This window comes from Astatotilapia calliptera, chromosome 3, assembly GCF_964374335.1.
Source record: "Astatotilapia calliptera chromosome 3, fAstCal68.1, whole genome shotgun sequence".
In the NCBI taxonomy this organism is placed as follows: Eukaryota; Metazoa; Chordata; class Actinopteri; order Cichliformes; family Cichlidae; genus Astatotilapia; species Astatotilapia calliptera.
In genome coordinates, this window is record NC_137424.1 from 66,604,177 (window position 1) to 66,626,140 (window position 21,964).

Consider the following 21,964-nt stretch of genomic DNA (forward strand, 5'->3'; position numbering starts at 1 on the left):
CCAGGTCAGAAAGTTACTTCCAAAACTATCCCATTGAGGACCAAATCCCCCAAAACGTCTCACAATTACATTAGTCCATTTGGGATCAAGTCACTCATCAACCCATCACTGTCCACCTTAAGCTCTCCAGAAATGTGACAGTTCACAATATGTTCCACATCTCCAGTTCAGTCCAGTCCACTGTTCACTCTTGGTGATATGCTTCTGTCAAAATAAATATGTGGGAGCACAATTAGCTGAGCTTTCTCTCTGACCCCAGTATTTATCTCGAAATTCAGGTATTCATCTGGAAAGTTCTGCAAATTCAACCTCAATCTCTCACCACTGTATTGCTGTGTTTGCAATATGTCACCAGCACCGAAGAATATTTAGTAGGTGAATCATTTCTTTGCAATGTGTCCTTTATATTGAGGCTAATTCTGCTAACTTTTATGTAGTTTTCATTCATCTAGAAATTACAGATCACATTTCTCCAATATTGCATTTCATACTTCTCTTACACAACTTCTCTAAGATCGTGGATCATGCTTGCTAGATGGAAAAAAAGCTTTTCCATAATAAAACTTGAACTCTACAAGTGAAAGATTGAGGAAGATTAAAATCTGAAGACTGGGAAGATGATTGGACTTTCGATTTTGATTTTTTTTTTCTTAAAAAAGCAGCATAAATAGTAAGAGTTTTGCATTTCTGAAGCAGGGAAGGAGAGAAGAAGTCTCAGGTCCAGTACCAAAGAAATGTGGTAAGAAGAAATATATATGGTCACAAAACTGACATCATTAACAGATGAATTTCTTTTGTACTAACCCAAGCTTCTAGCTGACACTTTAATTCAGCTGTGTTGGAGTAGGGATGCATCTAAAAGCTGCAGGACAGTAGCTCTCGAAGAGTGGAGTTGGACACCCCTGCATTATGCCATACAATTTTCTTTGTGAAGGTCACTGTTATTCATTTATTTATTTAAACTGTGGAAATTTTGTTTGACAACAAAATGTAATCATAGCCATGCTAAATGAATAAACGTGTTCTGTGTAAAATAAGATGGACTTCAAAATTCATACGCGTTGGGGAAAAACCTTTAAGACTTTACACAGGTTGGTGGTTAAGCCCTTGCTGCTCCTTAGTGAACCCCAAGTTGTTCTCTGATGTCGGAGTGTGAATGTGTTTGAAGGCTAGAAAAACTTCCTTCCATACATATAAGTGAGTGAGGCGCTGTATGAAGCCCTTTGAGTGCTCTAGTAGAGTAGAAGAGCACAATAGAATATCCAAACACAGAGTGCAGAATACTTGCATAATATTAAACCGGGGCAGATGCTCGAAGCTTACTATGTTGATTATTTGTGCTCAGATCATTTCGTGATAGAAATGGAGCTTTTAAAATGATAAGGCATTATTAGAGAACTAAAGTATCTGTTAATGATATCATGTGACAATCCAGTGTTTGAAAATATTTATTATAAAAAACATAGATGACTTTAAACCCTCCAGTGCTGGTTTTGGTATAGCTGAGGTGTTAGCATAGCTTAAAAAACATACTGATTAATTAATGATCATAGACCAAAAAACGCATGTACTCCTCACACGTCAGGCTTTTAGACTGAAATAAATCAAAGTAGTTAAACTCTTGAAATACTGCTGTAGACGGGAGTCTTGAAACTATAACTGGCTTAGCGTGTTTAAATGTTCTAACATACTGTATATGCTTTTATGTAGAATCCAAATAAAAAAGGATTAAGGTGAATAAATAAAAGCTTAATGTAAAATTATTTAATTTTCTTTGTGAGTGACGGTGTTGGCAGCAGGTGATCATGTCCGTGCGTTTGTTTGTCCGTGCAGATCTTTAAATGTCCAAATCAGAATGTTAGAGCAGACCCTGAAGTTAATGGGGAGTTTGTACAGCCTATCTAATATAAAACATATTAAGTTAAAACACTTAGACACGAGAAATGAGTGTCTAAGTGTTAGAAATGAGAAGAAAATACAGAGACGTTATTGTTACAGATAAAGCTCCTGAGGTCTGAGGGCCTACGTGCACCAGCAGCAGAACGTATCAGACCAGTCACAGTCAAAATAACACAAAGGTTACAGAAAGGTTTTTATTTCTAAATTATTTGAGCTTTGAGCCATTGATGAACTGCAGCACTTTCTCCAGAATTTACACATTAAACATCTTAACCTACTTTTAGTTGCTTTACTTGGTCCTTGTGTGTTGATCGCGACTGTGCACAAGCTTTTTCCTTATTGCTGCCTCCCTAAAACACTCTGTGACTGGTTGCTTGACTTGAAAAGTGCAACATTAACAAATTTGGCTTACTTTAAACCTCCTCAAAACAAACAACCTAAAGAAATCAAACCTTCAACGCTCTAATTATGAACCATGAAAACCAAAAACAGCTGCCACAGTAATGTTGGTTTTATGGATCCATGTTGGTGGATTTTAATTTATTTATTTATTAACACAGTTCAGAGGCTACAGAGATGCACTTGTGTGAAGTCGTCTAAAGATCTTTTCATGGTACGCAGAGCTTTGCAGACCCGGTTTAGTTAAATCAAAGATGGTGGCAGCGTGTGTGTGTGTGTAGGACACAGTCAGCAGGAGTTCAGGGGGAAGATATTTACTCTTATTATTTATTTAAGATATTTACTGAGCTGCTGTAACTCTCTGTCTGGTCTCAGCCATGATGATGGAGCTCGTTTTCCAAACCTTGTATCTACATTTTTTTTCCTGTGACGTCAAAGGTCAAAGGTCAGATGAAAGGCATCACAGTTAGGCAACTGAAGCTCCTCTGCTGCCACCTACTGGCTGTTTTATTCTGTTACTGATGCCTTTACACAGTGCATGTACTCCCTGGCCACTTTATTAGGTACACATTGCTAATACTGGGCCATGTTTTCCTTCAGAACACATTTTTAGAACTGTATTTATTTTCATACCAAAATTGTTTGTTATGTTTACAGGAACATTTATAATGAGAAAGAAAAAGTTCTTTGGTTTCACATTCAGAGGGAGGACGGCTGAGCTCCGACATTTTTCAGTAATTTCACTCATTTTAAACCTCATCTGACAAAATGTAACCTTTGAAGGTCAAAGGTCAGACTTAAACAGACTGCTCCTATGAACACAAAAAAAGAGAAGAGGGGGAGGACACTTGTGTATTTCACCCTCCCATTAAGTCGTATTTCCTTTGGTATTTATTGCGTTGTTGTAACCGCTGCTCATTTTGTAATTTGTCTTTCCTCAGTGCTTCTACGCCAGCAGAGATGTGAGCAGAGGAGGGAGGAAAATGAGACGTCTTTCAAATCTTCCTTTAAAAGTGAAGTCAGTGAAATGATGTTTGACTCAACTGCATCATGTACAGTTTTGAGACTGACTGCAGCTGGGTTTTATCATCTCAGGTGTTCATGACATGTTTTATTTAGAGACGCTTTTGGTTAAATTCATAATTTAGATCATGTGACAGACATCACATCTTTTTAAGATATCACACACAGAAACAGTGAAGGGCAGAAGGTTTGATCCTCTTAAAGAACTGAAATAATCCGAATAAAGAGGACGAGCTGTTAAAGGAGTCCTCGTTCTGTGGTTTCTATATTCCAGGTGTGGCCACAGCTGTTTAACCTCTGCATCCTCCATCTGCTGTCCTCCAGATGCCTTTTAGGACCTGGGACATGTTTCCAGCTTCCAGATGTGTAAAAATACATCCCAAAGAAAAGCTCAGGTCTCAGGAGGAAACATAGTTTGTTTGTTCTCCTGTAACATTCAAGGTCAAAGGTCACATAAAACTGTCAGGCGTTGGGAAAACTAATGATCTTCTACTGCTGCCACCTGCTGGCTGTTATCATGCAGTGACTGATGCCGCTATCTATTTACACACAGTGCATACATTCGGCGGCCACTTTATTAGGTATACCTGGCTAGTCCCATGTTGGGATTCCTTTTTTTCTTCTGAGATATTTAAATTCTTCATGGCACTGATTCAACAAACTACTGGAAACATTCCTCACAGATTCTGGTCCATATTAAAATGACTGCATCACACAGCTGCTGCAGATTTGTCCATGATGTGGATCTCCTGTTAAAACCACCTCCTAAGATGATCTGTTGGACTGAGATCTGGTGACTGTGGAGGCCATTGGAGTATTTCTGTGAACTCATTGTTATGTTCAAGAAATTAGTTTGAGATGATTTGATTTTTTGACATGGTGCTTTATCCAGCTGGGAGCAGCCACCAGACGACACTGTGGTTATAAAATGATGCACACAGTCAGTTAGAATACTTCAGCAGGCTGTGGGCTTTGAACAGTCCTCAGTATGGGGTCCAAAATGTGCCATTAAAATATCCCCTGACCAATACACCACCAACGAACTGTTACTTCTCCCTTCTGCAGAAGCAACAGGATCATGCTTCTGCAAAACTCATCAGACCTGTGCTGTAACGCCGCAGTTACCCTCAGTTTAAATCTCTAAAAAGTTCATTTTTCAGCAGATTCTGGTTTATGTGAGTCATCTTCTTCCTTTTCAGAGCAGAATGGCAGAAATATAAAAAGGTTCTCAATTTGAACTTCACTGGATCCACTTCATCATGTCTATATGCCAAAGGGTTGAGTTCTGCCGTGTGATTGGCTGTTTAGATATCTCTGCACCTACTCAGTGGTTTAACCAGCAGTTTAATAGGTGTGCCGAATAAAGTGGCACACCTATTTAGGAGGACTCACAGAGGATGGATTTGTTGTGTCAGTTTGTGTCAGTTTATGTTGTTGGGTTTTTTTTATCTATATAAAACAACAACAGACTCGGGGTTCCTACCAGCTGAACAGCTGAACAGCAGCTGGAGGCAGCGTTGAGCAGATGAACCTGCTCGCTGACTTTCTCTCGCTTTGACTTTGAAACTGTAACGAGAGACACGATTTACAGATTAATTTTCATTACTGTAAAGATCATTACTGATTACTGTTACACTTTAGTGCCAGTAGAGGGCAGCACCGCACCATGGTTTATTCTTGGGCAGCTGTGCGAGAGTTGCTGACTTTCCCTACAAACTGCACCAGGTCTGTTAAATCAACTTATCATTAAAAACCAGAGTTCATTCATATGACCACAACCTTCCACCGGGGGGCGCTTTAACATAAACACACATGTCAGTTTTTATTAAAGACAATATCACCAGCATGCTCAGAAGAACTCAACACATTTTACTTAAAGACAGTTGTGAAAGTTGGGAAAGTGAAATTGTTCCTCCTGCTTTTAGTTTGTGGCTGAAGTTAACCTGTGTGTTGTCTTTGTTATCTGCTCTGAAGAGGACTGAAGTGTGTTTGGGTTCAACACAACAACTCACGTTTTCCATCAGACATCTTTGTGAAACCCACAGAATCACACGAGAAGATCAAGTGAGACCAAAGTTTATTGAACCTGCAGAGAAACCAGATCACTGCTGTGGAGACGACAGCACACTTAGAAATAACATATAAATAACAGGAAAGTTACTGAAGACATGAAACTTGGATTACACCTACATTTTAGTTACATAACATTTATTATTGTTTATGTATAAATGATGTCTTGGTCATGCTTTTATTCTGAAAGACCTGGTGAAGAAAATATTCTTTTTTAATATAAAAAATCTAAAAACTAGTTTAAGAAAGTTAAATTTTTCCAGCTTCTTTATAAAAGAAAGAATAATAATAACTCTCCATTTGAACTTTCTGCCCTCAGAGGTTGTGTGAGGTTTCCTTCATGAGGAGAAGAAACAGAATATAAACCAGTGTGTTTACAGTGAATGTGTCAGGTCTGAACTGCTGTGGGGACCAGTTAGAGAGCAGCAGCTGGATCCCAGTGGTTGGACTGGTGGACGACTTCAGTGAGGAGTAGATGACATTTGGCTCTGGTAGAAACTCTGCACACACAAACACACAGGAGGAGAATATAAGCACAAAGCAGAGTCTCTCTGTTCTCTTTATATACAGCAAAGCATCAGGACACGTCAGTGAACGCATCACAGTTACAATAATATAACTTGGATCACATAACATATTGAACTTTGGACACATTTTCTGCTGATATATGACGAGTATATGAACAGTATCAGATCACACAGCATCTGCAACTTCGCTCAGAACCTTAATACTGCTGCTATCACTCTGAGCCCTGATGGAGAAAGAGTAGCAGCTGTACAAAAACAAAACTGAGGTAATAGTCTTTGGCGCCAAAGAAAAACGATTACAGGTCACCAGAGAACTTCAATCTATACATCTAAAAAACACAAACCAGGCGAGAAATTTGGGTGTAGTGATGGATGCAGACCTAAACTTAGAAAAACACATTAAGACAATAACAAAATCAGCTTACTATCACCTCAAGAATATTTCAAGGATAAAAGATCTGATGTCTCAACAGGACCTGGAAAAACTAGTCCATGCATTCATCTTTAGTAGGCTTGATTACTGAAACAGCATCTTTACAGGTCTACCTAAAAAATCAGTCAGACAACTACAGCTCATTCAGAACTCTGCTGCTCGAGTCCTCACTAAGACCAAAAAAGTGGACCACATCAGTCCAGCTCTGAGGTCCTTACACTGGCTGCCTGTCCGTCAGAGGATAGACTTTAAAGTTCTGATGCTGGTCTATAAAGCTCTGAATGGTTTAGGACCAAAATACATCAGTGACCTCCTGACCCAGTATGAACCTTCCAGATCCCTCAGGTCATCTGGATCCGGTCTTTTATCAGTTCCCAGAGTCAGAACCAGACACGGAGAAGCTGCATTCAGCTTTTATGCTCCTTATATCTGGAACAAACTCCCAGAAAGCCTCAGATCAGCTGAAACACTCAGTTTATTTAAATCCAGGTTGAAGACTCACCTGTTCTCAGCTGCATTTGAATAAAGCACCAAATCCACACTTTAAGCTTAAATTTCAAAACTTACATTAACTACTGATTTTATCTACTGTTCTGATTTTATCTGTTTTGATTTTATATACGGTTGTTTGTTTGTTTGTTTGTTAATTAGTTAGTTAGTTTATTTGCTTGTTTTATTCAATTTTAAATCATGCTTTTTATTTGTTCTTGTTTCTAATGTCTCTGTAAAGCATTTTGAATCACCTTGTTGTTGAATTGTGCTATACAAATAAACTTGCCTTGCCTTGCCTTACCTCTGAGCTCTCGTCTCTCTGATGATGAACGTCCATAACTGATGTGTTCACTTCTCCCTGCTGAGCAGACTCCAGCTCCATTACTGTCTGAAACACACATGGAGGACGTCAGTGCAGGCAGCACAGTCTCTGAAATAACCTCAGTAGTATCTATAACACAAAAAGGTTTGTTGAACATTTTTTCTCTACAGTGCAAAAACTGTGAGATGACTCGTGACTCGTGGCAGGTCTGACTCATAGAAACACGATTACAGATCAGGAACGTGTTTCTCATCAAAGCCGTCAATCATCAAAAACTTGTAAAACCATCTGACCGATCCTGTCAGGAGGCTACATCTGCAAAACTACAAAATGAGCCACATAAAGAAAGTCAAATCCAAAAGACCAACACAGCTGAATAGATCAGGTTGATTTTTATTGTTTGTATAGAAATTATAAACCACTCAGAGTGTTTTTTATTGTCTCTTTATCTCTGCGGTAGAACCTGGCAGTGAGCCTGAGTTAATCAGAAACCAGAAGCTGGATGATCACAGAGTCATTTCTGATAAGTGCAGGTGGACAAACACTAAACACAGCATTTACTGTAAAGGTCACCCAACAAAACATAATAACAGCAAAGCGACTTGTGATCATTTGTCAAAGTTGTCAGAGTTTAAAGGACAGCCTGGATTCTGCAAACCTCCTTAAAGTTAGAAAATAAACACACACCAGCACAGCCGACAGGAAGGACGACTTTCAATGAAAACTACATGTAAAAATTTTAATATGATAAAAAAGCTGCTGAACTGGAAGCTCAGCTTCCTGTTCATGAACTTTAAGACTTCAGGCATGTTGTCTCGTTGCATTTTTGGACGTTGCCCGATGTCCTGCTGGCATAAAATAAACACACTCTGAGAGTTTCCAACTTGACCAAACAGATGTTTCCATACAATGATTATTATGGATATATTATTTCTGACTTTCTCTGTCTGCTGTGTTTCCTGGATTTGTGAGCAAACACAAGAAAAAAGTGCAGTCTGTCCTTGTTGAGTTTCTTAGTTTGATTCAGTGAGAAGAGTCTGGAAGAGGAGCTCAGGAGGAGCAGGAAGGAGGAGGGAGGAGCAGGAAATAGCAGTAGTTTCACTTTGTCAAAAGGAGGACTGCAGCTCACCTGTGGACTCCACCATGATTGTTTGAGTGAGTGAAAATTCATTTACTTCTTTCTTTAACCAGGTTTGTCACACAGTTCTCTTATTCAGCCTTTAAACAGACAGATCTGAGTCTACAGTTTAAAACACAGCGAATACAACGTGATGATGGGAAATGTGGAGCACTGCTTTCATGATTTAAATCTGGGGTCAAGCAGGGCCCGAAACTGGTGCTTTATAATAAATATGATGATAATAAGAACTGAATTACACATTCAAACGCAGAGCTCCTGCTGTAACCTTCACTCTCTAGGTTTCTCCTTTTCTTCACTCATCTCAGATTTCAGGCACAAACACGTCGCAAACAACATGAGTGATACTGGTGTTGGTATGTGATTCATATCAGCATGATGGGATTGATGCTTTAGTTTGTTTCTAAAGGAAACGTGTCTCCACATGTTCCCTGTTCTGATCTTTACCTGTCCTGTGATCATGTGACAAAAGGCCTGAGCAAATACATTTAAGCTGCAGCGAGTGAGAAAGAGGAACACGAGGAGGTGCATTGAGGTACCTCCACACCATGGATCTGAGTGGAAAACAGAGCAAACAGCGATGTGTTTGCTTCAAATTCTCTGCTGTGGCAAAACCACCGACCTCAGACATGAAGCCTGAAAGCAAAGCTCCACTTTGATTTGAAAAGCCTGTTTAAAAACAAGCTAGCCCTCTTTTGCACGCTGTTGTACTCAAACAACAAAAGTTTGGTGATTACGCTGTGCCTTAAAGTTTTTTTTCTTTATGTTGTGACACCAACACCTCAGTGTTGAGTAAAATGATGCGTAGCAGAGAGTTTGACCTTTGACCCGAGGATGGAGCACTCCTTCCAGGTGCCAGATCTGCATGAGGCCGTGCTAGCTACAGCTAAGCTAAGGCTGATATCATTTTTATAAATGTTTACATTAAAATAATCAGTTTTCTTAATATGTGCATCCACATGTTGTTTACAGACAGATTCTGGTTTATTTGTTTAGACAGCAGGTTTTGGTTTGTTGCCTCAGAGCAACAATGTGCAGTTAGGCCACTTTTCTTACAATAATGGTAGCAGTGATTCCAAATTCTGGTCCTTTATTCAAATATAAACCAGGTACCCCAAACTCTCAGAACGTAGGGTAATATAACACTAACATTAATGCCAAGGAGGGCTAGTCTCACCCAAAGTGCTTTAGAGACGGGCACATTTACACTCCAGGTGTCTAAAAACAAACAGTTTCAAAATGCATTGAAAAGCTCAAAGGTGTGATTTTTCCATTATTTCTAATAAAAAACAAATCTCACAGTGATTTAATGATCATTCAAATGTGTTCACAAACTGATGTTTGATCTCATGAATCCTGGCACACTGCTCTCCACCTTTAAAACTTGATATCGTGGTACCAGTATTTACTCAGTACTGGAAGATAATCCAGTTCTGCATTGTCACACACTGCTAGAAAGAAAGGAGGGAGCTTTGATAACCAAGCTCACCACAGCCAGGTGTAGCTCATGAAATAAAGCACAGCAGAGAAACCAGAACAGACACAAGCAGACAGACACGCTTGTGTGAGTTTTTTAAGGTGGACTTGGACACAATACGAACAGGCTGTGTGGGCGTTGTCTGTCTTGCCTGGAGGGGTGAAAGGAGGAAGCCTCGGCTGAATCCAAAGACGTCATGTTTGAAAATGTGTTTCTGTGCAGTTTCCATGGTGACGGTATTGACATTTATATCCCTGAGTACTGTCTGTCAGCAAGCTGTCAGTTTGTTTCTGACATGAAGGTGTGCAGTAAGGCCGGGCTGGTTCCTCTCATGCAGCAGTTTCTCTGCAAACGTCTCCAGTTTAACAGAACGATATCTCTTTACATTAAAAGTTCTTAAACTCATAGTTTCCTAAATATTGATCACATGTTAGCAGTTAATCTTCTCTCTACTGCTGTGAAACACAAAGAGAGAATCTAACCTTTTATCAAGATTCAAGAGACAAGATTCAAACAGGCCGTCTGAACTTATTTTATTAAGTTTTGGAATTAAATCACAAAATTCTCAGCTTTCAGGAGCCATTTGAATTTTCTCACTGGTCCAAAATGTCTGATGAGTTACAGTAACGTGAAGCACACATGCTAAAATCTTGGCAGAGCTGATTTATCTGCCTTGTTAAACTGTCTGAGCACAGAAAAGCAAAGGACAGATGCACCAACAGGTCAGAACATCACTTTATTTAAACAAACAGGCTCCTGGTCGGAGAGCGTGTCCTATTCTCAGTCTCCTGATGACGACTGGACCCCGACTCTCACCTCTCCTACTTTCCTTTGTTTAGTCATCCTCCTCCTGGATTTCCTTCCACCTCATCAGCAGTAATGACTGATGCTAACCTCATCAGTCTCATCACCACCCTCTTCTCCAACTGTAGTCTCATAAAAAGTCCACTAGTTTTCACAAACCTCAGAAGTTACTTTCCTGCCAAGTCCACACATGAATTCAGAATAAAAAAACAACAACAGAGTTTTCAAAATCTCCTTAAAGTCATTTAAAGGAGAAATAAGTAAACTACTTAATGTTTATGCTTCCTTGTTTACTTCCCTGCTGAGTCATTTAACAGGGAGTGTCCTTTTTCCAGCTGTAAAAAGAGAAACTGTGTCTCTGCTGCTCCGATAAGGAGCTCTGTGACTGGTTTTTTGAGACTGCTATTCACACTTGAATGAGAATGAAGCGACACTGCTTTGGATCTTCCCTCATCCTTACGTGCAGCTGTGGATAATCTGTTGAAGGTAACCACTAACACTACTAATGCTATCATCACTGCACTTTAGAGCTAATGTGAAAGAAGCAGCTCAGGCTGTTAGCAGCAGCACGGAGCCCTGATCTGTTTATACAGCGTTCGAACGACGGCCAACTGTCATCAATCGAGACTGGAGATAGCATGAGTGACTGTAATTCTTCTGCTCTCATTACATGAGTGCACACACTCATTCTGAATGTAAAGTACATGTGTAATTTTACTTTTTACATGCCTGTGTAATTTTATGTAATTAATATAAGAAGTAAAGCTCACAGGGCGCACACGTCAGCCACAAGCTCAGGTGAGCAAACTCAGTATGAATCCATTAAAAGTTTGCCAGGCTGCACAGCAGTGATGATGTGGCCTGTTAGCGGAGTTAACCGGAACAGATCCAAACATGGATAACATTTTAAAAGCCAACAGTAAACATTATGCAACGTAGTTAAAGAGGTTTGTGCAACAAAGGCAGGGCTGTGAAATTACTTTTAATGTGTAGCTGATGATAAGCCAAAGCATCTCCATCAGCTGGATGCAGGTTATGATACTGCAGATGTGACTTCACTGACCTGATTCACACATTTTTGGAAAAAATATATAAAATAAAATAAAAAAATTCTTCATGGATCGTGTTAAAGCGTTCAGACACTTTTATCTGTTTATCTATTTTTGCATTTGGTAGCGATGCTGTGATGGCTGCTTTCATGCTGCAGCTCCTCTTTGCTTCCCACGGCCATGAACTCAAGCTAATCCTTGTTTCTTCTGTCTGCTCACTTAAAATGAGCGGTGTAGATTAGATTAGATTAGATGAAACTTTATTAATCCCCCTGGTGGGTTCCTCTGGGAAATTCGGTTTCCAATAGCAGTTACAGAATGTGAGCAGAAATATACCATATATACACATATATAAATACAGATTATACAAAAGGGATAAATGGAATAAATAGGAATAAGAATACAAAGGAAGTGCACATTTCAAGTATTGTCTAGTAGAGTCTAATTGTAAGTAGCAAATAACTAATCTGAAAGGGGCGTTTCACGGATCAACAAACATCCTTTGCCATTAGTAACAGCCACTCCAGAGATGTTTGCTGCAGGAAACTACTGATCTGCTGATTTAGCACACAAAAGAAAACAATCCTTTGAATTCCAGTAATGATTTTATCACTGAGTGCGCTCTGTCTGCTGGTTTGTTTGTGCAGAAACAAGAAATATACATGAAATAGATATAAAGCAAGAAAAAAGTTACAGAAAATCATAAGAGATAATATAAACTATCAGTGGAAAAACCAAATGAATGCACTGATATTCTCGTCACAGCACAGTCAGAGGTTTCAGTAACGACGGCTCAATAAGATGCACATATAAAATGTTTAAGTCGCCTGTGAGGAAAACAAACATAATCTGAGCAAATAATTTCATTTCACACGCGCAGGTGTTCATCACCACTCGTCCAATTAAACTCTTTGTGCGTAAATTCCACTAAGAAGCCATCGTCCACGCCGCCTTCATAGTACAGAAAACCCGGGTTAAGCGTGACGTCACCTCTGTGGAGAAGATGAAGATTAAATTAAATCCTGCTTCGTAGTACAACAAAGCAGGATTTGATCTTGTCCACAGAGGCCTTTGTATTACGAAGTAGCATTTCAACTTATCCGGCTAACTTCGTGGTTAACTCTGGGATTTTTGTACTATCGGGGTAAATATCCCATGGTTACTTATCCAGATGAGAGATCAACAGGTACAAACTAACTAACCGATCAATTTTATGGAAAATGACGTATCCATTCCTGGAAGATCCCTCAGTTGTGTGTGGATAGTAGCATTGCCTTAAATCAGGGGTGGGCAATTCCAGGCCCCGAGGGCTGGTGTCCTTCAGGTTTTAGATCTCACCTTGGGTCAACACACCTGAATCACATGATTAGTTCGTTACCAGGCCTCTGGAGAACTTCAGGACATTTTGAGGAGCTAATTTAGCCATTTAAATCAGCTGTGTTGGTTCAAGGACACACTAAAACCTGCAGGGACACCGGCCCTCGAGGCCTGGAGTTGCCCAACCCTGCCTTAAATATTTCATTAGTGAATAATGTCTGTGTGCATTTAGAGGCAAGTCTACATACGTTCATGCAGCACTTTTAGCACTGAAATACTGCAGTGTAGCTTTTCCTGCTGATTTACTTTAACCTCCGAGGACCCTGCATCCACATATGCAGTGGACATCACATTTTGGGTTATTTAGACCAAAATACTCAATTCTGCTCTACAAGGGCCTGATATCCACTTACGAGAACGTTATACTGCTACTGTTCTATCAAAATTTTAAACTAATATCCTCATATGTGGCTCTTATTTTTCATAAAAACAAAAATAAGGTAAAAAAAAATCTGGTAATCCTTTGTTTTTACATTCATCGGGCCCCAATATGCCCAAAGAGAAATAAAAATGCATGCCGTGGAAGAGTTCGGGTCTTAGGAGGTTAATTCTGTTGTGAATGACCATGACAGACCCGGTGACACATTTATGCTTTGCAGCATTCTTTATTAACACTCAGGGTTGCTGTGCATACACACACAGAGCTGCAGCTCTCCCGCTGCCGGCTCAACATAACCAACAACAATCACAATGAAGGACCCAGTGCCATATTAAGTTAGCAGGGCATGATTGCGAATGCCGTGCAGGGGTGTCTGCCTTCCCTGCACGGCCCACCACATCTGTATTTGTCATGGTTGCTGTGTGGCAGGCAGGCAGGAGTGGTGGACCCAAAATGCAGAACTCAAACACGGAAGTGAAACTAAAAGCGCAGCTTTATTGCTGGAGAAAAACATCGTACAAACTAAACTCACCAAAAGGAAACCAAAAGTCAGAACAGAGGAACCAAGGACTGAAACACTGGAAAAGAAAAACTAAACTGGAGCAGGAGACTAAACACTAGGAACATAGAAGCAGAACACACAGCTAGTAGAGGGTACGACGCAACACTGACTCAGAGAAACACAGGGACTAAATACACTGGGAAGTAACGAGGGGAATGAGACACAGAAGGAGGGCACAGCTGGGGGAAATTAGAACTGATGAGACAAGCAAAGCAGGACACATTCACATAAGACACGGACCTACAAAGTAAAACAGGAAGTATCACACAGAGACGCGAACTTGACACAGTGGAGACAGCAACTAAGAAACACAGAGACATAAACCATAAGGCAGAGGACTCTAAGAACCGAGAGACACAGAGGGGAACCCAAACATGCAGACACAGACTTACACAGAACAGAGGGGACACAGAGAAACATGAAGGGCAAGGGATCGAAACTAGAAACCATAGAAACTCACACCAAGTACAATAATACAAAAATCACAAAGAACTAAAACGCTGGGTCAGGAGACCCAGGACCCTGACAGTATTATGTTTTTTAACCTATTCCTGTTTTTATAATCTTATAAAATAAAATACTATAATATATAGCATAAGCTTCCTCCAGGCAGGTGTCAGTATACTTATCCATGTTTGTGAATGGTTGTTGCCAATGGAAACGCATCCATACTTAAACTGGAAAACCCGGAGTTAACTTAGTGACGTGAACCCAGACATCAGCTATTCTGGGTATGTTGAGCCAGTAGTACAACTTGAGGTACTTTAAATAGATTTTAATATAATGTAATGTAATAATGTAATCACTGCTAAGATACTTTGGTAGGATTATAACTTCTCCTTGAGTTAAACACCTGGTAAGATTATAATCTTTAAAACACACAGGATCATCCTTCCTGCTATTGCCAATTACATTTTATTTACATAGCTCCAAATCACAATAACAGTCGCCTCAAGGCACTCATGAGGATCATTGTTGGTGTTTCTCATAGTGATGAACACTTTGACTTGCCAAGCAGAAGGTTGCTGGTTTGATTCCAACGGGAAACATAAATGCTCTTGTGGCAGTAAGGCTTTTAAACTGTGCCAAATGAAACACGGCGGTGTGTGAATGATGTGGTGAACCTTTGTGACAAAGGTCTTTTTTGTGTATCTGTGGGGATGTTCCTGCTGATTACATTCTTAGTAAATCACTAAGAATACACCACTACTCAGCTAGTCTAAACTATGGAGTAGTCATCCAGGTATCACTTTAAATTTAATGTTCAATGTCAGACTGTGTGAAGTGAAATCACCGATTACATTTTTCTACCATAAATCCTCAAATGTCACTTCACTGTGCAGACATGTACATTATGAACACATTAGGTTATAGTTTGAAGTGAAGGGGAAAAAGCCTTTTAAATAACTAATCTTCTTACAAAAGGTGTTCATCTAATGTTAAAATATCAGATTTGATCTAATATTAAGTTAGCCGTTTTAACATCTAAAAAGAAACATGGGACTGCAGCATGTCTACAGTTCATGACAAACATCTCTATAAGTGACCACAGCTAAATGTATTCACAGCCAATTGAACAGAGCTAATAATGAGGGGCTACAGCGTCATCTAGTGGCAGATGGCTGAAGATGCAGTGGGAACAAAAATGCATATGTCATAAGTTTACTTTTAAAAAAGCAAATGTATTTACTTTACACATAACCCATCCATAAATCCTGTTGACTACAAAATATTTAAACACATTTACTATTATAAGCAAATATATTAGACATTAAATTCAATGATGTGTTAAAGGAGAAAAATAAAATGAGGAGAGATTCTCAGCTCTAACTGAAAATCAAACTCCTGTATTTTCTATTGTTTTGCAGAACCCACATATTTCATGTCATCCGGTGGAGCTTTACCAAAAATGTGCCGGCTTCAGTGTGAAATATGATGTCGTTGACTAAATCACAAGAAACCCAAGACCCAGCCTGATTGTTTGAGGGATAATTGGATGCCAACTGAATCAGAGTAAACTCAGCTTCTCTGGGATCTTTAGAAAATGAGCTCATTATGAGACTCTGATGTTGAAACCCACAGAAAACAGAAGATGGATGCTGTGAAGATATTCTGCTGGACTCTGGGGTGTGTCTGCCTCCTGCTGCCTGTAACTGCAGGTGAGATTTAAGTGTCTTTGTAAAGTCAGGAGCACCTGCATCACCTGTGTGATAGAAGGAATGTTGGCCAATCACAAGCTACACTGAACAAAAATATAAACGCAACACTTTTGTTTTTGCTCCCATTCCCCATGGGATGGACGTAGAGACCTAAAATTCATTCCAGATACACAATATAACCATCCCTCCCAAACAGTGGTCACAAATCAGTCCAAATGTGTGGTAGTGGGCACATCTGCCATATTGAGATAATCCATCCCACCTCACAGGTGTGCCACATCAGGATGCTGATCTGACATCATGAGTAGTGCACAGGTGTACCTCAGACTGCCCACAACAAAAGGCCACCCTGGAATGTGCAGTTTTGTCTCACAGCAAAATGCCACAGATGCCACAAGCAATGAGGGAGCGTGCAATTGGCATGCTGACAGCAGGAATGTCAACCAGATCTGTCGCCCGTGCATTGAATGTTCATTTCTCAACCATAAGCCGTCTCCACAGGCGTTTCAGAGAATATGGCAGCACATCCAACCGGCCTCACAACCGCAGACCTCGTGTAACCACACCAGCCCAGGACCTCCACATCCAGCAGGTTCACCTCCAAGATCGTCTGAGACCAGCCACCCAGACAGCTGCTGGAACAATTGGTTTGCACAACCAAACAATTTCTGCACAAACTGTCAGAAACCGTCTCAGGGACGCTCAACTGCATGCCCGTCGTCCTCATCGGGGTCTTGACCTGACTCCAGCTCGTCACCGTAACAGACTTGTGTGGGCAAATGCTCACATTCGATGGCGTCTGGCACGTTGGAGAGGTGTGCGCTTCACGGATGAATCATGGTTCACATTGTTCAGGGCAGATGGCAGCTGAGAATGTCCCAGTTCTTGCATGGCCAGCATACTCACCGGACATGTCACCCATTGAGCATGTTCGGGATGTGCTTGACCGGCGTATACGACAGCGTGTACCAGTTCCCACGAATATCCAACAACCTCGCACAGCCATTGAAGTGGAGTGGACCAACATTCCACAGGCCACAATTGACAATCTGATAGACTCCATGCGACGATGTGTTGCACTGCATGAGGCAAATGGTGGTCACACCAGATACTGACCGGTTCTGGGACCCCAGACCCCCAATAGCGCAAAAAACTGCACATTCCAGGGTGGCCTTCTGTTGTGGGCAGTCTGAGGTACACCTGTGCACTACTCATGATGTCAGATCAGCATCCTGATGTGGCACACCTGTGAGGTGGGATGGATTATCTCAATATGGCAGATGTGCCCACTACCACACATTTGGACTGATTTGTGACCACTGTTTGGGAGGGATGGTTATATTGTGTATCTGGAATGAATTTTAGGTCTCTACGTCCATCCCATGGGGAATGGGAGCAAAAACAAAAGTGTTGCGTTTATATTTTTGTTCAGTGTAGATATAGTCTGATGTCAGAAAAGGAGTTTAAGGGGAAAAAGTGAAACTTTGATTTAATGTGTGACATTTATTTATTAATCTGGTTTCAGGTTAGCCAATCAGAGGACGGTGACCTCTTATCCTCTCTCTGATTGGCTGCTGTAGCGGCGAACAGTTCAAACTTTGACTTCTAACCTCTCTGTTTTGTGTTGTTACCTCTTTCAGATCAGAAAATCATCGCAGCCGAGTCTGGACAGAACGTCACATTGCCGTCTCGAGCTCCAAATGAGAACAAAACCATCACAGTAGTAGAGTGGAGCAGAACTGATCTGGAGTCAGAACATGTGCTTTTGTACCGAGATGAGCAGTTTGAACCAGAAGAGCAGCATCCATCTTTCAAGAACCGAGTGGATCTGCAGGACAGACAGATGAAGGATGGAGACGTGTCTCTGATTCTGAAGGATGTGATGATTGCTGATAGTGGAACATACGAGTGTCGAGTCTTCATGGGAGGGAAAGAACGCAGGAAGAGAGCTCATCTGAAGACTGACCCCATCAGCAGCATCTACCTGAGTGTTGTTGATCCTCCAGGTGAGTGAGTAGAGTTGAGTGTGTGTGTGATCAGAGGTGAAGCTGCTTCCTGCTTGTTGATGTTTGTTTCTAAAGATGTTGTTGATGAGACTTTGTAGAAAGCAGCTGGTCTGAGTGATGTGATCAGAGTGCAGTAGATAATGTCTGACAGCAGTTTGAAGAGGAAATGGATTCTGTTCTGTTCTTCACTCATCACCTACCTGACAGCTGACACCTCACACCTGTTTCTCACCTGCAGGTCGGACAAGAAGACCTGTTGGAGTGATGCTCAGTGTGTCACTTCTTGTTGTTGCTGCTGTCATTGGTTTTCTGATCTACAGACAAGGATCACCAACCTGTCTCAGAGTTTTCCAGCTGATTCGTGAGTCTCCTGCTGCTGTTCCAGCTTCTCAGAGGTGACTCAGATCATCCAGTGGAGAGACACATGAGGACATCCTGAATTTGTTGTTCAGCATCTTTGTGAAAGTCTTGGACATTTTCCTCTGGACATGTTGAAACACTTTAACTAAAGTTTAAGTCCAAAAGTCTTTTTCTTCCTGTTGTTTGGTGCAAAGCGTCGACGATCATCCAGAAAACATTTTCAGCTTTAATCCTGGTTTCAGGTGAAAGTTTGTCTTTAGCTCCTCACTGTCCTGATGAGCTGCATGAACACCAGCTGGAAGTCAGTTTGTCCATGAGAAATGTGGACTCTTTTTCTTTTATAAAACATATAAAACATGTAAATTACAGACGTGTCCTGTTTCTGCTGTGAGTGTAGCTGTTAGCTCGTGACCTCCTGCTGAGCTAAAGCCTCAGACTGTATCTGTAGTTTAAATAGACGACACATATACTGACAAGAAACTGTGCCACCATCCTGGAGCATCGGGCTCTTGTCAGTAAATGTTACCAATCCGTACAATAGTTTATGTAAATAGCAATTTAAAAGCAACACATGGCTGACCAAAGTGCTTTACAGCAGAATGATCAAAAACACAATAAATACATGATGATAAAATAACAGTCTCAGATACCCACTGAGTCAAAAGCCAGCAAATAAAAATGAAATTTTAACCTGGATTTAAAAACCACCACTAAAGTGCCTAATGTGGAGAGGAAGATCATTCCAAAGCTTCAGGCCCACAACGCTTGGTCTCCTCTGAGCTTCAGCTCTGATTTAGGGTCTGAGAGCAACAGCTGCTCAGCTGACCGGAGTGAATGAGGGGGGGCATAGGGCTTCAGCAGATCAGACAAATATACAGACCATTTCAGGATTTAAAAATCAGTAAAAAGGTTTTAAAATAGATTCACATTTTAATTGGAAGCCAGTGTAAGCAGGCCAGAACCGGAGTAATATGCTTAAATTTTATTTTACCAGTTAAAAACTGTGGCGCAGCATTTTGCACCAGTTGCAGGTGTGCTTTGGCCAACCCCTATTATAAGGGAGTTGCAGTAATCCAAGCGAGAGGTTATAAAATCATGTATGAGAGTTTCCAAATAACGCCTGGAAAGAAAAGGCTTAACCTTCGACAGAGTCTGAGATGATAGAATTTATGTTGCCATCAAAACCAAGTGCAGAGTCAATTTTTACCCCAAGATTAGCAATCAAGCTCTTCAGGTAAGGCTCTGAGTCTACTTTAGTGCAATCGACACAGCTGATCAGCAGAGGGAAGTGTTTGCTCTTATAGTGCAGTGTGACTGTGAGCAGACCTGCACACACTCAGTGATTATGCATTCATACACTATTATTGCTGATATCTTTATCTCTAAAGCATTTTTCTGAGTGCAAGTTCTCATGGGTGAGTGTTTCCACTAATCACCGAATGTGGAAAAGACACCATGTAGACGTCTGTTCACAACCATATTCATTGTTATTGTTTAAATAATAATAATAATAAAGGCAAATGAATGATCTGATCTTCATTTCTCACTTTGTAAGAGACAGTCAGACCTGACCTCTGTTGTGTGTGGAAGAACCGTCAACATGTTAACTTACTGTCGTGCTGCAACCAGCTTCAACCATTGAGATGACGTCATCGTTTCAACCATGTTTGGCGGCTGGATGCTCTCTTCATGTTGCACTTTAATGTAAGATAAATAAGGCAAATACTTCATTTGAAGCCTTCCATAGAATGATGGCTTTTTAATTATGGTTATTAAATACAAACATTTGTGATTCATTTTTGATGCATGCAAAGCAAATATTTTGTCCCATCTGGGCCACTGGATTGTTGTTTTTCTGACTTTGTCTGACTGGACCCACAGTGTATGTGGAAACACGCTGGTCTTCAAATGCTGTCACATGATGGTTTTATTACTTTTAGACTTTAAGTTTAGGTCATTCAATTTATAATCCTTTTGAGTTGCAGTCTATAAGCTCCACCTCCTTCTTGATGCTCCCAGTAGACACTGCTGTAAAGCACGCCTCCAGCTTAAGAAGTGTGGGCATTTCCTCTCAGCAGTGCGTTCTCTGTGTTTTGTGGCTCACAAGGTCGAGGAAAAGATCCCTTCACCTGTCCTTAGCCAACTTCGACTGATTCCTTCGCTACAGCCCTTTTTATTGTCAGCAAGCAATTATTCATGAATATGCAATTACAAACACACGTGACAGTCTTCAGCAGGCATATCTGAACAACATCAGCGTCTGAATTCTGTGTGTGTATTTTCAGCCATTCCATACATAGACATACGACCTTTCAATGAACCTAACGTGTGTGTATGAGGTATGCAGAAAAGCAGAAGTAAGCGTCTTGCTAAACTATAAAAACTTACTTACAATAGGTCATATCTCAAATGAACATTTAAAGGTGTGAAGTCTTGCACTTTATAGCTTTAAAGCTATAATGGAAATTATAACATCGAGGCTGCTTCCTCTCATCTCATGGTGCACAGAGCGTGCACAGAATCCTTATGGGACCTGATAAGCATAAGATATTTTATCAGCATACAAATGATAATATATTTCTAAGCATAAATGACCATCTTAAATTATTAATTCTGACAGCTCTCATGAAAAAACCAACTGGAGAGTGTGAGCAGTACAAGGTAGGCTGGGCAGCTCAGCATCACTCATGGCCTTTATCATATTTCATGCGTTGTCCCGGAGCACTACGTGGACGGACGTCTTCAGTAAGCTATCGAAAGCAGCTGCATCGGTTTGGCTGGTGTACGAGCCCCTGAACGACTTTGCATGTAGTGTCACTTGATGACGAACAAACTCCTCATCAATCCACTGCACCGTTAAACTGAGGAGTGACATCGGGGACACACTGCTTGTCCAAATGTCTGTAGCGCAACTTAAGGCTGAAATCTCCTGCATGAGGTTATGCACGTGTTTTTTTTTACCTTTTCAAAAAGGTTTGGCACCATTACATCCGAGATGTATGGGCGGCTGGGAATTTCATATCGCGGCTCGACTATGCTGAAAAGACGGCGAAATCCTACGTTTTCCACATCCAACAGTGGCTGGTCATCCAGAGCGATAAAATGAGTCAGAGCCTCTGTTATTTTAACTGCTCGTGGATTTTCTCTTGACATTTTTCATCGCTTTTCCAAAACCTGACTTAAAGTCGGCCGTTCTGGTCTTGCGTTAGCCTTAGCAAACTCGGTGTACTCCAGGGCATGATGTGTCCTCAGGTGTTTTATTAAATTGCTTGTATTGAACAATGTACTGTCCTTCCCTCCCCTGGACACCTTACCAGTACACAGTTTGCACTCGGCCTTGCTTCTGTCACCTTTACAAATTATGAAGTAAGTCCACACTGCTGACATTTTGTTTAGCATAGCTACAGCTACCAGTCTCCCTCGCCTAACCCCCTAGCGACATGTCAAAATTCCAAAAGAAAGTACAGGCTACCCTCTGATTCATGAAA

The 21,964-nt window shown here is 40.8% G+C and overlaps 1 protein-coding gene and 1 long non-coding RNA gene across 4 annotated transcripts in view; one reads left to right on the forward strand and one right to left on the reverse strand.

Annotated features, from left to right (window-relative positions):
- Positions 1 to 5,381: 5,381 nt before the first annotated feature.
- LOC145425643 (uncharacterized) overlaps positions 5,382 to 21,964 on the reverse strand; it is a 96,878-nt gene continuing 80,295 nt past the window's right edge. Inside the window, exon 2 of the long non-coding RNA XR_013906358.1 lies at positions 5,382 to 5,891. This is a non-coding gene — a long non-coding RNA (uncharacterized LOC145425643). The remainder of the gene's footprint in view (positions 5,892 to 21,964) is intronic.
- Positions 8,245 to 20,009, forward strand: LOC113014682 (programmed cell death 1 ligand 1-like). 3 transcript variants are annotated; one of them, XM_080298853.1, is made up of 4 exons: positions 8,245 to 8,320; positions 15,820 to 16,110; positions 17,751 to 18,116; positions 18,355 to 20,009. In XM_080298853.1, exons 2-4 carry the CDS (start codon positions 16,044 to 16,046, stop codon positions 18,513 to 18,515), a joined length of 594 nt encoding a protein of 197 aa, XP_080154979.1. In that variant the 5' UTR covers positions 8,245 to 8,320; positions 15,820 to 16,043; the 3' UTR covers positions 18,516 to 20,009. The 3 variants fall into 3 exon arrangements, with proteins under 3 accessions (XP_080154979.1, XP_026012145.2, XP_080154980.1); XM_026156360.2 differs by lacking the exon at positions 8,245 to 8,320 and adding an exon at positions 10,911 to 11,070; XM_080298854.1 differs by lacking the exon at positions 8,245 to 8,320 and adding an exon at positions 10,915 to 11,070 and having other exon boundaries at positions 16,034 to 16,110.

Bases quoted from the DNA above. Each gene is read 5' to 3' on its own strand.
- LOC113014682 (XM_080298853.1), top strand. From the start codon at position 16,044: ATGGATGCTGTGAAGATATTCTGCTGGACTCTGGGGTGTGTCTGCCTC. The intron at 16,111-17,750 runs GTGAGATTTAAG...TACCTCTTTCAG, and splicing joins CCTGCTGCCTGTAACTGCAG to ATCAGAAAATCATCGCAGCC. The intron at 18,117-18,354 runs GTGAGTGAGTAG...TCTCACCTGCAG, and splicing joins GAGTGTTGTTGATCCTCCAG to GTCGGACAAGAAGACCTGTT.